This window comes from Oenanthe melanoleuca, chromosome 9 (assembly GCF_029582105.1).
Source record: "Oenanthe melanoleuca isolate GR-GAL-2019-014 chromosome 9, OMel1.0, whole genome shotgun sequence".
Lineage (NCBI taxonomy): Eukaryota > Metazoa > Chordata > Aves > Passeriformes > Muscicapidae > Oenanthe > Oenanthe melanoleuca.
Window position 1 is genome coordinate 9,544,779 of NC_079343.1, and position 13,421 is coordinate 9,558,199.

The 13,421-nt window shown below is 38.6% G+C and overlaps 1 protein-coding gene across 4 annotated transcripts in view; it reads left to right on the forward strand.

Moving 5' to 3' along the window:
* Positions 1–13,421, forward strand: part of AGFG1 (ArfGAP with FG repeats 1) — a 35,608-nt gene that overhangs the window by 12,069 nt on the left and 10,118 nt on the right. For all 4 annotated transcript variants that reach the window (XM_056499267.1, XM_056499269.1, XM_056499268.1 and 1 more), the window contains exons 3-5: positions 7,518–7,633; positions 8,125–8,287; positions 9,251–9,407. In XM_056499267.1, the coding sequence (XP_056355242.1) occupies positions 7,518–7,633; positions 8,125–8,287; positions 9,251–9,407 (436 nt within the window). The remainder of the gene's footprint in view (positions 1–7,517; positions 7,634–8,124; positions 8,288–9,250; positions 9,408–13,421) is intronic.

Sequence of the window (13,421 nt, forward strand, 5' to 3'; positions counted from 1 at the left end):
AGAAGACACCTATATTTTGGTGTTGCTTACTCATCTGGAGGTATGAAAGCTGGACTCCTGTTTTGCTAATGCTGGGATTAGGTCACTGCAGCAAGAATGGAGGCATCTTCCAGCTGACATTCCTCAAGTGCCTTCTGAAATCCTTTTGAAGCATAAAGGCAGTTCTGACTCTACTGGGTAGTGTTTTTCATCTCCTTGCTCCCCTCATGAAGAGCAGTGTGAGGTATTTTCACATTTTCTTGTTAGGAATAACGAGGAGAGCGCTCTGGAGATGTGTCTGTCTGAATACTCATCCTCAAATGACGGTAGCACTGTTCAGCCTCTGATTCAGTTGTGCAGTGGCAGTAGGAAGTGAACTCGCTGTTTGAAGAAAGTGGAGGTGGTGCTAAATCTCCTGTTGCCATTATGGCTGTGAATATTTATTCAGAAACTTTTACCCTTAGATAAAGACTAGTATTATGAACTGGTTACAGAGGTAGTTTTTCTTCTACTCTTTTGAAAAATGACAGGTATTTTATAGCTTTTCCAAATAACCTCTTCTAATATGCACGTGGTTGAAGAAAAAGATCTTGATGGTCTTGTGTTTAGAAAATCTGTTACTCTGGGGCAAAGACCATGTTTACCTGAGCTAATGAGTAGAAGGTATGCTCAGCTGCTCTGAGCTATTTTAATAGTGCTGAATTTTGGTTTGGTGCCAATTTTCCTGTCTCTCAATAGCACCTGTGCAAGTCTCTGTTTCCTGCACTCTTGCAGAACTGGCAGAAGTCTGAGTCTGGTTCAGAGCTGGTGTTAGGCCAAACCAGAATGCTTCCCTAGAATCTCCTTCAGTGTGGAATGTGGCCTAGAAACCCTGGAGTGGAAGGAGCAGTCCTAAGCTGGAGCTGATGAGTGCTGACAGCACGAGCTGTGCAGTCAGGTGTCCTTGGAGTACATTGCTGGTTCTGCTAATACGATACAGAGATACATGAGCTGATTGTGTGTAGAACAATGTCTTTGTTAGCAGGATTTACTGGCTTGACTCTGCTTATGAAACCATTATAACTTCTGGACCCAAACTACCTGTGAAATCAGTCCTCTGGCAGTATAAAATTCTTTTAACCTACAGAGATTAATGAATAATATTGGCATCAGAAGTGCAGAATTCCTAAACAAAGCTATAACTTGCTTACACAAAGAAGTTGTTTCCAAATCTTTCTTCCTGTAGGGTGTTGTTTTGGAACATAGTTTTGTTGTGTGGTAATGTACAGTTCTTTGCACTGTCAGCATTATATTTGGTGCATAACTGGGGATATTTTATTGGTAGGGAAGGGGAGAAGAAGAAATCTAATTTGGCGTTTACCAGCCTTCTGAAAGGTATTATCTTGTTAGAGCTTTTTAAACTAGACTGACACATGTAATCTTCCTATGCAGTGGTATGTCTGGGTCTCAAGAAGTGTTGTAGGTCAGGTAGTGTGCTTTTTCCTAGTTGAAGTGCAGCTTCTGTCGCCAGGAGGATGTCTCCTGTGAGAGCTTCTTCTTGCCTTGCTGCCTTCACCACATGCAAGAGCAGAAGGCTTAATGAGAAAGAACTCTGCTGGCCTGACTGAATTTTTATTCTTCCTAACTAGCACACTATGCTAACAGGAGTTTCTAAAGTGTGGTGGCCCAATGTGTTGTGTAAGCAGAAGGCCTTTGTCTCTCCTATATCCCCCTTCCCACACACACTGGAGATCTCTATCAGTGAAATAGTTATGACATGGCAAAGCTTTATTTGGTAGTTGAAATACATAGCACTTGAATGGAAATAACTAAAATCTCAGATTCTCAGTGTTTCTGCAAAATTTGATGGATAATGCTGTTTCATTTCTTAATTAGGAGTTTTTAGTGGGCCTGTTCTTCCCCACTTGCCCAACCCTGTAAAAACACACAGGGGAAAAAAACCCCAAAACACGACAACAAACCTAAAAAGCAAAACAAAAGCTAAATTTTTGTGGGAAACAGGTAAATATATTTTTCTTTTAGTCTTTGAGCCGTGCTTGGAACTCCTGAAGGCATGAAATGTTACTGGAGGCTGGGTTTTAAACCAGAAACCATTCTGATTAACTTTGTGATGTGCCAGATGTTCACTGAATGGGATGTATTCTTTGTTGCTTTCTGTCAAAGCTGAAAACAAAGGTAATTTCTCAAAGTGTCAGACTACAAATGTAAATAGTGTATGGAAAACCTAATTTATGGTAAATATAATTACTTTGGGAAGAACAGTTCTCCCTCAGATGGAATGCTGTAAGTGCAGATTCAGGGAAACCAATGGTAGGAAGCAAAATACAGGTAAAGGCTTTATTATAACATACAATATGCACTTGGCCCAATTTCTCTTTCAATGATATATTTAAATTACAGCAACTTACAGCTTCTGCCTTGCTACCTCCTGGGTTTTTATCTAGGTCAGGGTGAGTAGGTTGGTGCTGGTTGTGATTCTCTTTCCCTCTTTACTTCATGCTGTACTTGCTGATCTAATTCTGAACGTCCCAGTATCTGGTTGCCAAGTGTCTAATGACATCCCTTGCAGGACTGGAGCTTGTTGGCAGAGGACAGGTACTATCCTTCCCAAAGCAGTTGTAAAGGGATTCTTAGGAACTTTTAAATTCCATAAAGACAGCTGCTGAATCTTGTTATCTACTTATTGTTACCTGACAAGATAAAACTTTGCTTTGTCTTGGTTTTTGCAGCCCCCACAGTGTAGTAGGGGCAAAACTTCAACAAAAGTAGACTTTCAAATGCTGCATACGCTTAGTCATTCTGACTTCAGTGCTCTCCTTTTTTTTCCCCTGCTCCATTGGTGAACCAGTGGGACATGGGCTAATTATACTTTTCAGGGACAGTGGACAATGATTATGGATTGTTGGATATGTTCCACTGTTTCTAGGGGCTTCCACATAACTCGAATGTTTACTCTTGGCTCCAGCTTGTCAGGCTCTTCTCTAAGCAGAGCATTTTGTTTGATAGAGCTGTGGTTATCAAAAGGAGGAGTATAGCAAAGCTTTTGGCGAATAAACAGAGCTTTTGAGTAAAGGCTCATTTGTGCTGCTGTTGCAGAAAGAACAGTATTAATATTAAATTACTGAACCAGAGTATTCCCAAGGAGGTGGTGCAATGTAGAAGGATTTCAGAAAGCCACAGAATTTTTAGCCCAATACCTTAATAGTAGTGTTGTGTAATTGTGTGGTGAGTTGGGATGATGTTTCATATATTATCTGTAAAAGCAAAAGAATGAGTAATTCTGTTAAAATGGGGCTGAAGATGTGCATACAACTTGAGCAGTAGCATTTTCTGAATGAGGTCTGCAAGTGTGATTTATATATGGACCAGTTAGAGGGGTGGTTTCAAATACATGCTCCTTGGGATATCAAATTCAAATTTCTCAAAACATACGTTTTCAAAATAACCAAAAATTGAGAACAGTTACTTCCTTGGATTCTTTTTCAGATAGTGAATTTGTGTTAAATAAGAAGAAAGCTATGTTTAGTAGAGCAACTGCTTGCTTAAGGCTTGGGTTTGTGCAGTTTTACATTTCCTTTAATGGCTTTTTGCAGTTCCTCCCTGCTCCCATGTCCTGCAAGTAATGCTCTGCAAGAGTCAGCACATGCTGTGGATAGCTGTGCTGAATAACTGTGGGAGTAACTGTGCTGTTCAGGTGTCCTGCCTGGGCAGCTGTCGGGCCAGACAGAACACAGCACTGAAGGAAGTGTTGGCAACTGAAGTTGCCAGTCTGATCTTTGTATGGCATAAGTTTCCCTGATATTTGTCACAACAGTAACTTTTGAATCGCTCTGAAACAAAAAATGTGATGGCCTGATAAATAAAAATAAAGCAAGAAGCAAACTTCTTTCTGTGCATGAGTTTCGGGACTGTTGGTGACTTCAAGAAAACACAATTACATTATGTGAGTTCTCGCTCCGACAACAGTATTTTTTAAATTTTATTTTTCAATTTTTATCCTGTGGTATTGCACAGCTCTCTGCCATTTCTGTTTTTTAGATGGCTGAAAATTGTGTTTTGTGGCTCACTTGAAGCATAATCAATGCAGTGTTGTGGATCCCTGTCAAGTCAGATGATAGTAGCAGAAGTATAGCTAGACAGAGCACACAGGTCACCAGCAAACAAGGGAAGACAACGGGCCTTTTATTGGGCTTTGAATGCCTGCTTGGAACGACTGCGGATGTTCAAAGCATTGTGTGCTACTTCAGACAGAAATATGTGCCTTTTCATGGTTTCTGGTGTGGTTCTAAAGCTTTATAAAATATGTCTTTCTAAAGGACTTAAGCAGAATTGTGTAGGTTGGAGAAAACCTTTAAGATCATCAAGCCCAGCTGTAGTAGGAAGACAAAACAGCCTTTTTTTGGCATAAGCATGGACTGAAATGCCCTTATGAGGATTTGATTTACCCTTCATATTCCAGTCATGTTGTACACCCACGTAGTCTTATGGTTCCTTTCCATCATTCCCGCTATCCAAATCCAAACTACTCTTATCTATTGTGGATGTCTGGTTTTGGTTTAAGATTTCTTCATATTTAATAACTTTTAAGAAATTGTACTTTCTCTGATAACTAGAAACCTAGGTGAAATTTAATTTGCATCCTGGTGTAATAAATGTTTTATACTGCATTTGTACAGCTCCTGCAGTCAGACTCTGGTACAATGAGAATGTCTTGCTGAAGTGTGTGTGATTAAGTAGGTTCTTTGACTTGGTGATTGTCCATTAGTAAAACTGGTTGTAAAATTGGTTGCCCATTTAGTAAAACTGTTCTCTGTGCTACCAGTAGCAGAAGAACAGAGAGTGCGTGTCAGTTTATTTAAATTAATTACAGTAGTGACTTAAGGCATATTTCACTTGTTACTTCCTTTTGTGGTTAGGTATTTAGAAGGAATTAGTTGCTCCAGGAAACACTTTTGGAAGCCTGCTTTCTGAAGGTTTGCAAAAATTGCAATGCAATGGCAAGAGCTGATGCCTTTAAGAAGCTTGCATCATTTTAAACTAACAGGTGTTTGTTCAGCACAGTCCTCCTCCATTCCTGTTTTGCATATTCATAGAACTGTATCTACTATAGCTCTGTAGCTGGTAATGATCTAAAGTCACACAGCACCTTGTTTTCTGAGTCCTCACAGAAATCACCTGTAATGGTCACAATGGAGCAGTGGTGGGGTTTTTTTGATTTGGATTGTTTGTTGTTGGGGGGTTTTGTTTCATTTGTTTTGGGGTTTTTTTGTTTTGTTTTTTTTTCCCCTCACACCAAATGCTTAAGCACTTCAGGGTGAAAATGAAGCAGAAAACTGGAGAGAGAAATGTGAAAAACTGGATTGTAGTTTGTTACTTTGAGTTAATCTCCTCCAGGTTTCAGTGGTACCAGTGACATGGTAATTGTGATGAGTTTCTTTGATCTAACTTGTTTTGGGTGGCAGGAGAAGGAGGAGTAATTGGATGGTCTGATATGGGTGGGGAAGTGGCCCTCCTATGTCATTTGCCAGCACATCTCAGGCTGGATGCAAACTGATTATCGTGGCAGAGCTCCAAGTGTTACAGTGCTGAGTGCAGAATCAAGGAGGGGCTGTTGTAACATTTGTCTTTCTGCTTGTCTGAAATTAAGCGCAATTTTTCTTTTCTTCAGTATTTCCTGATGTTCTTTCCAATATTGAAGTTGGGGTTGGGAGGGGACTGTGTGGATTTGAACACCACCAACTCCTGCTGCTAGAGATTCTGTAAATAGCCACAAGCAGGACTTCTCTTCCTCCTAGCAATCATATGACTGCTGCTTGTATAGTTATACTCACAAATCTAAGTATGGAAATACTACTGTTGGCTCATCTCAGACTATTCACTGCAAGTTTAAAGCTACACACATAAATATTCTGATTTTATACGTTTTACCACCAAAAAGTAGTGAAAGCTTGGTACTGTTAAAACAGTGATTCTTGATATTAGTCTTTACTTTAAAACAGATTTGTGACTTTTTTTACTAAGTTTGTTTTCTAGGTTTGTATAAAGAGGTATTAAACATATATATTAAGCTTCATTTTATCTATTACTATAGTGTAAGTGATTTTAATTTTGAGATCTCAAATCAGAGCGTTGAACTTGACCCTTTTGTCGAATACAATTGCAGAATGAATACAGAATTGCTGTGTTCATTTGAGGTAGAAATTACTGATCTTAGCTCTATATCAGCTATATAAATTAAAAGTAATTTAAATTTAAAAGTATCTTTTGATCATTAGATCTATTTCCTGTTATTGTCTCTATCCAATAGATGATGATGATGTTGGTAATAAGGACTATTAGGTGTTGAATATGGAATTGGCTATTTAGAACTATTAGAGCTGTTTAGAAATATGTAGTTAGGATATCTGCCTGGTCTTTCTAGGCCTGAGCAATCTTTGAAATGACCTATAAGATTTATCATGTCTGCCAGCTAGTTTGGGGAAGATGCTGAAGTAGGAGTATCACAGCTTCTACCTTGATTTACCAGCTTTCAAAGCAGTCAGTTTTGCAGCTCTTGGTTGTTAGAGCCTGTGCTTCTCCTGAAGGTCACTGGGGACAATGTTGAAAACCTGACACTTGCAGGGATGTTTGTAGTATGCTTGTAGTAGGCATGCAAGAGGGATGGTCAGGGCTATTTCAGAAAGGGTGTGGGAAGAAAGGGTATGCATCATAAAAACAAAGGTTTTTTGACTCTGCTTCTCTGGAAGAAACCTGTATTAAGAGGGGACTGTGATGTTTGGTGTTATTGTTTGGATGCATATTCAGGTTACTTGCAGAATAGTCGGAAGGACTTAAATCAAGTTTAAACTCCTACTCTTGTTTAGTTTGGAGAACACCTTTCCTCTTGTTTTGCTCAGGAATTTAAGTTTGAGCAAAATGAAAATTTTACAAGTGGTTCAGCTTTTGCTCACTCACAACTACAACTGGAAAATGAAATTGGAGCAAGAGTATTTTTACCCACTGTCTCATACCATCACAATATATGGTATTGTAGAAACTGCATCATGGTAAGAAAGGCTGTTGGAAAAACAGTTATTCTACTCAAATAGTAATTAAATGTATGAATACTGAACCTTGGATACTTTAAAATCTACCATTTGAGGCTTAGGGCATATGGAATCTGTTGAAACAGTTTAAGCCTTGAAGTCCAGTAAGGGAATGTGTAGAATTAGGTGAAGGAGAAGAATTTTAAAGATTACAAGTAGAAATCAGGTGCTTTGCATTTCATGAGTACATTGTACAAATGTTTTGTAAAAGGAGTGTTGGATTGTGAAATTGGATGCTGGGATCTGCTTGCCCTGCTGTGACAGGCAACTTTACATATTTAGGCGGGTACATAGTGCACCAGTCAGTTGTTACAGCAACTCAGTCTGGAATGTAAATTATACGCACACACACTTTAATGATTTAATGTATTAACAGTAGTAAACTTAAATAGGTTTTAAGTTAAGGTATTTTCTCTGATCAATCTGTCTTGTGGTTTGTTTTTTTTTGTTAAGGTGTGCAAACAGATTTGGCTAGGCCTATTTGATGATAGATCATCAGCAATTCCAGATTTCAGGGATCCACAAAAAGTAAAGGAATTTCTACAGGAAAAATATGAAAAGAAAAGATGGTAAGATACCTTTACTATTATAAAGATTGTCTCTATGATGAGAAGTGAAGATTTTGAGTGTGCTCTTCAGACTAGATTACACAGCTCTGTAAAGTGAAATGATTTCCGAATTTTATTTAAACCTCCTATAGAAAGCAGAAAAACTAAAGAAGTTTCTCAATGTTCATGTTGATGGAACAGAAATGGCTTAAGAGGATGTCAACAACTGTGTAAAGTAACAGTTTTGCACATTATTATTTCCCATCCTGTTTATTAGTATGGGAAAGACATGTTTTGTATTGAATAAGTGCTAAAAATATTGATGACTTTAAATTCTAGTCCATTAAAAAAAAATTGGCATATTTAAAGAATGGGTACTTTACAAACTACTGATAGAATCTATTGCTGGATTGGGGTTTTGGTAGCAAAGCTGGGATCTGCCAGTTCTCAACTTCAGAGTTAAGAGCTTCTCACATGAAACTTGTAAAAACCATTGCTCTTTATGATTGTAGGTATGTTCCTCCAGAGCAAGCAAAGGTGGTGGCATCAGTCCATGCATCCATATCGGGGTCTTCTGCCAGTAGTACAAGCAGCACACCTGAGGTGAAGCCACTCAAATCTCTCTTGGGAGAGGCTGCACCTGCACTGCACTTAAACAAGGGCACACCTAGCCAAGTGAGTAATGACTGCTGAGGAGCACAGAACTGTTCTGCAGCCTGTGTTACTCCTTCAGTAGCACAAAAATTCTTGCAATAACAACTGCTGTGATCTGTAGGAACTAATGTAGTCACTGTATTCTGTATATTTTACTGAAGTACATACATATTTGCAGATCTGGTGCTAAATGAAGTCTGTTTCTATTGACCAAATTGATTTTTCAGTGGTTATTTTCAGTAAGCAGAGTTTTCCGGTGTGATAGGATTAATTGATTGTCTTTTGCATAAATAAAAGTTTGGACCTGATGTTGTATTTTCATCTTTTCTTTTTTCCTTTTGAGAATAAGAAAATGACTGATGGTGTTAAACCATGAGAATTAGCAGTGAATATGTGGATGAAAGCATGTCATATTTATTATTGCTTCCTATGCATTCTGAAACTGTCTTAAGTGGCTTTCAGGGGGAGTCTCTGCACTGTAATGTAAAATCAAACAACACTGTGTACTTAGATTTTTGAAGGGAAGACTGTTTGAAAACTGCCATCAGGATACAGGCAACTCTTGAATGGACCTCTTTCAACTCAAACAGTGGAAAATTGCAACTTCAATCCTTACTATGAAATTATTCAATTTTTCTCTCCTTATACTGAATTCCAAAGATTTTTTCAGAATGTAGTGATTGTATTTGTACAGTGTTTTCAGTTTGAAATACAAAATTTGAAGTTGCTAATGATATATTGCTACTTTATTGTGGGTGCTGTTAAACTCTGTAAATCTGCTGCAGAGTTCCTTTAAAAGCCAAAGTAGTAGTATAAGTTGTCTTCCTCATACTATAGCAGGAAGGTGTGTGCTACATACAGCATCTTAAACTTCAGGAATAAATGCCTTGTTAAAGAAATAAGTCTTGCTTTCTCATGTTTTGTAAATGTCAGTTTGGTAAAACATCACCTTTTTGTACTAGCTAATTGAAATCTTGTTTGTAGTCTCCTGTTGTAGTTCGATCTCAAGGACAGCAGCAACAAGAAAAGAAACAATTTGACCTCCTCAGTGACCTTGGCTCAGATATCTTTGCTGCTGCTCCTCCTCAGTCCAATGCTACAGCGAATTTTGCTAATTTTGCACACTTCAACAGTCATACAGGTAGGTATTTGGACCACTGTATGTCTTTTAAATATTCAAACTATAGTTTTGGTTTTGATGGCTTTTGACTAAACTTCTTGAGGTGTATGTAATCTCCGTGCCTTAGGAATGTTGTATTGCTCAAGATTTTTCAGGTCTTTATAAAGAAAGATTGAAGACATGAAGACTGACAATTCTACTTTTGGAAGTGGGAGTTGTTATAGCTATTCCCTAGGATATGTATGATTACACTGTTTCTGCCTACACTAAACTTCAGGTGTCTTTGAGGGAGAGAGTGAGAGGATGAGTAATAAGATGTTGGGAAAAGCCGATATTAGACCTTCAAGCTTCTTTCTGAAAATTATTAGGAAGAGCATTCATGAAGAGCAAGCAGATACAGAGACTTTAAAGGAGTCGAATGCATTGATAATAGCTGCCAGTTTGTCAAAAGAAAAACCAAGGCTTGCCCAGTTTAAAGAGTGATCTCCTCTTTTGTGTATGTGTGTCTGTTTGAAAGCTGAGTACTGCCCATGTGGGCAGGAAGAATAAACAAGCATATGTATTGACTGAGAAAAGGGGATAGGCCTTGAATTCTTAGAGGATGACTTCAGTAAAGTATATTGAACCCTCAGGGTTTGTTTTTTTCCAGCCAAAGACCAAGAGCCATAGAAGTGAATCCTAAAGACAAAGTCAATTCTGTGGTCACTGAAGTTTGTTGTTGCTAACTTGCCTTGTAGCTGTGGGAAAGTACCTTTGCCTGCCTGGTCTGAATGAGCTTTTCATCTAGTTGTTCTGAGAGAAACTGTGATGCTGCTAAGCCACCCAGAATAAGAGATTTCTTGCAAATCAGTCCTGAAACTGTTAATGGCCAAGATAAAGTGTCATGGACAGGACTTAAGGCTCACACTTGAGGAACCGAGCAAAATGCCAAGATTTTATCCAAATTAATGTTGTGAAGTAAATGGCTGAATTCAGTAACACTGCAACAGCAATTTTGATTCTGTGTATTCTTTGAAATCATTAAAATTAGATTTAAAATTAAGCATAATTTTGGAGGTATGTTTGGCTGGGAGAACTTGTGCTGACTGGCTGATGCTGTACAGTGTTACTGAAAGGGCTGCAGATGGTTAATTCTTTCTAATAATTTCTCTCCAAACTTGTTACTGAATGATTCTTTATTCATATACACTTAATTGTTCTTAGTGCTTTTTAGGAGATGAAAATTCCATTAAAGCAATATTTCAATACTGTATTCCAAATCTAGATAAAATTCCACTGCATCTCCGCTGAATAATTTTTAAAAGGCTAAAAAGCCATAGGAACACTCCAGAATAAATACAATCTGAGGAGAGAATCTGTTAATTTCTCATAACAAACTAAGCATTGTGGTCATACCCATGACTTCCTACCATAAGTTTTAGAGCCCAAAGCAGTTTCAGGCTTAGTAAATCAGTTTCTAAAAGACAGAAGCCTGATTCTGAGTGTACGATAGCTGAACGTGTATTGCAGACTTGTTACCTGAGGGTGTTTTTTGACTTGCTGTAGTAAAATCCATGTTAAGCTTGTCTTGTGTGCAGTAAGTACTGGGTAGTGTTAGTGAAATGAATAACAAAATGTTACAGATCTTCCTTTGGAACACCAGGAGGGTTGATCAGTCTGCCAGCTTTGGCAAAAATGACTTTGAAATGCTCATTAAGGAGCTGTATATACATGTAATTTTTGTTAGCAATTACACACTGCAGTGGAGGATGGGGGAATTTGCACTTTAGCCAGCACTACTTTCTCGAAGTTTATAGTCTGGTGTTCTTGTTTTCGGGCTTGGTTTTAGCTATGTGTATAAGGGATGGACTTTTTCCCTTTCCTGTATGCAATACTATCTAAAGAAATCACTGAAGAGACCCTCAAACTTATGATCCTTCAGTATAACACTGAGTGCAGCAGCTGATAGGAAAATATTAACAAACTTGTGCTGTAATCGGTGAAGTGTGGGTGTAGATCTTGAAAATTTTGCCGGAACTGTAATTAGTGATATATTTTTGCTTTCCAAGTTCCTTACTGTATTAAGCTGGTTCAGGATGTTGTTGCTTATTGAAGGAGAAACATACTGACCTTATGTTTACTGTCGGTATTTAATTAGCAAAGTTTTTAATTTCCTCAAGATCAAGATTTTGAAGATGGTAATGACTGATTTGTCTGTAATTTAGAGATTGGTAATAACAATAAGGATCCAAATTTTTGGCACATAGATTTCTTATAAGCTAATGGAATAGATGATCTGCACAAAAGATTTTACAAAGGTGCAGTGACACAGCACAGCTCTATCACAGTTAACATGGGAGAAGAGGCTTTAGAATAGGAAAAAGCAAAATAGTATGAGAGTTATTTTATAGGTTTTTTTGTTGTTGTTGGTTTTTTTTTTTTTTTTTTTTTTTTTTTTTTTTTTGCTTTGGATATATGTGGATTTTATTTTAGTTTTTTTCTGTTTTGCAGTGTTTCATGCCTTTATTGCATACCAGGTAGTGCAAACCTCACAGAAAAAACTGCAGATTGTAGGAGCAGCTGGCATTGCCATGACTGGTGTTGTCATCCCTGGCTGTAGCCAGCTGGCTTTTGTACTGCCTCGTTGGTCTGCAGTGTAAGAGCAGCTGTAAATCCATGGCAGTCTGCAACACCCTGCAGTTCCTGAACTTACTTTGGATTGGTCTTGGGTTTTTTTGTGGAGAACTGCATTGTGGAATTGGCAATCTATGTGTTGTCCAGGTTCAGGAAGGTACAAGTCTTACCTGGTCTTTAACTTTGTGCCACATTTACAAAAGTTGAAACTTTACTGCATAAAATAAAACAGGGTTTATATGAGTGCTCTGCTGAAGAGGCTTTACAGCAATACTGTTTGAACATGGGCTCATTTGAAAGTCATCCTTTGTGTGTCAGCTGATGCAGTAAAATGAAGTGTTTTGTAATGTAATACACTCCAGTTTTTCATTTGGACCCAAAAGATATTTTATCTAAGATTCTTGACATAGTTTTCTATTTGTGTGAGTGGTTAAAATGAATAATCTTGCCCTTATTCTAGGAGTGACATTTATGTACTTAATCCTCTTTGGTCAACTAAACATCGGTCTCTTGTCTGTCCAATTGATGCATTAGGATCAATGTATCCTAATTCTATCACTTCCATTTTAGAGTAAATTATTAATCTATTCCTATTAAAAAGCTACTGGTTTAGGGATGTGGAGTCCGTAAAATGCTATTTGAAGCAATACAGAGGATACAATAGAGGTAATTTTTTCTGTTTGTCCAAATTTTTTGCACATTTCAAAGGTGGAAGTTCTTGTTTTCACTTTGATGTTTTTTTCCCCCCCTCCTTGCTGACTCTCCTGCTGTGGTGGGTTGACTTTGCCTGGTTCCAGGTGCCTACAGGGCTATGTGTTCACTCTCCCATCAGCAGGGTTGGGGGAGAAGACAAAAAAGCTGATGAGTTAAGAGAAAGTAACTGGGCAAACCAGACTTGACTTAGTTTGATGCTTAATCATAGAGTAGGATAGTAAGAAAATAAAACCAAACGCATCTTCATCCCTTCTTCTGAGGTGTAATTTCAGTCCTGACCATTTTAGCTTCTCCTCATGAGGGGGCTGGGGAATGGGCATTGAAGTTAAGTCATAAGATTCCATCTCTGTTGCTACTTCCTCCTGCTGTTCCCCTGCTCCATTGTGGGGTTCCTCCCCTTCTCAAACTTCTTGGAGTGTGTGAGCCCTTTCCATGGGGTGCCGTCTTTCAGGCAGGGTCACAACTCCTGTCAGAAAACCTGCTCCAGTGGGGCCTCCTCTCCAATAGCCACAGCTCCTGCCAGGAGCCTGCTCCAGCAGCAGCTTTCCATGAGCTTGAGCCTCCTTATGCCCTCCCTACCTGCTCTGGCATAGCTCTTCCACAGGCTGCTGTGTCAGTGTGTTCCACCATGATCCTTCATGGGCTGCAGTGGGACAGCCTTCCTAACCATAGTCTTCATGGGCCTGGATGATGTCCCTCCCTCCCTTT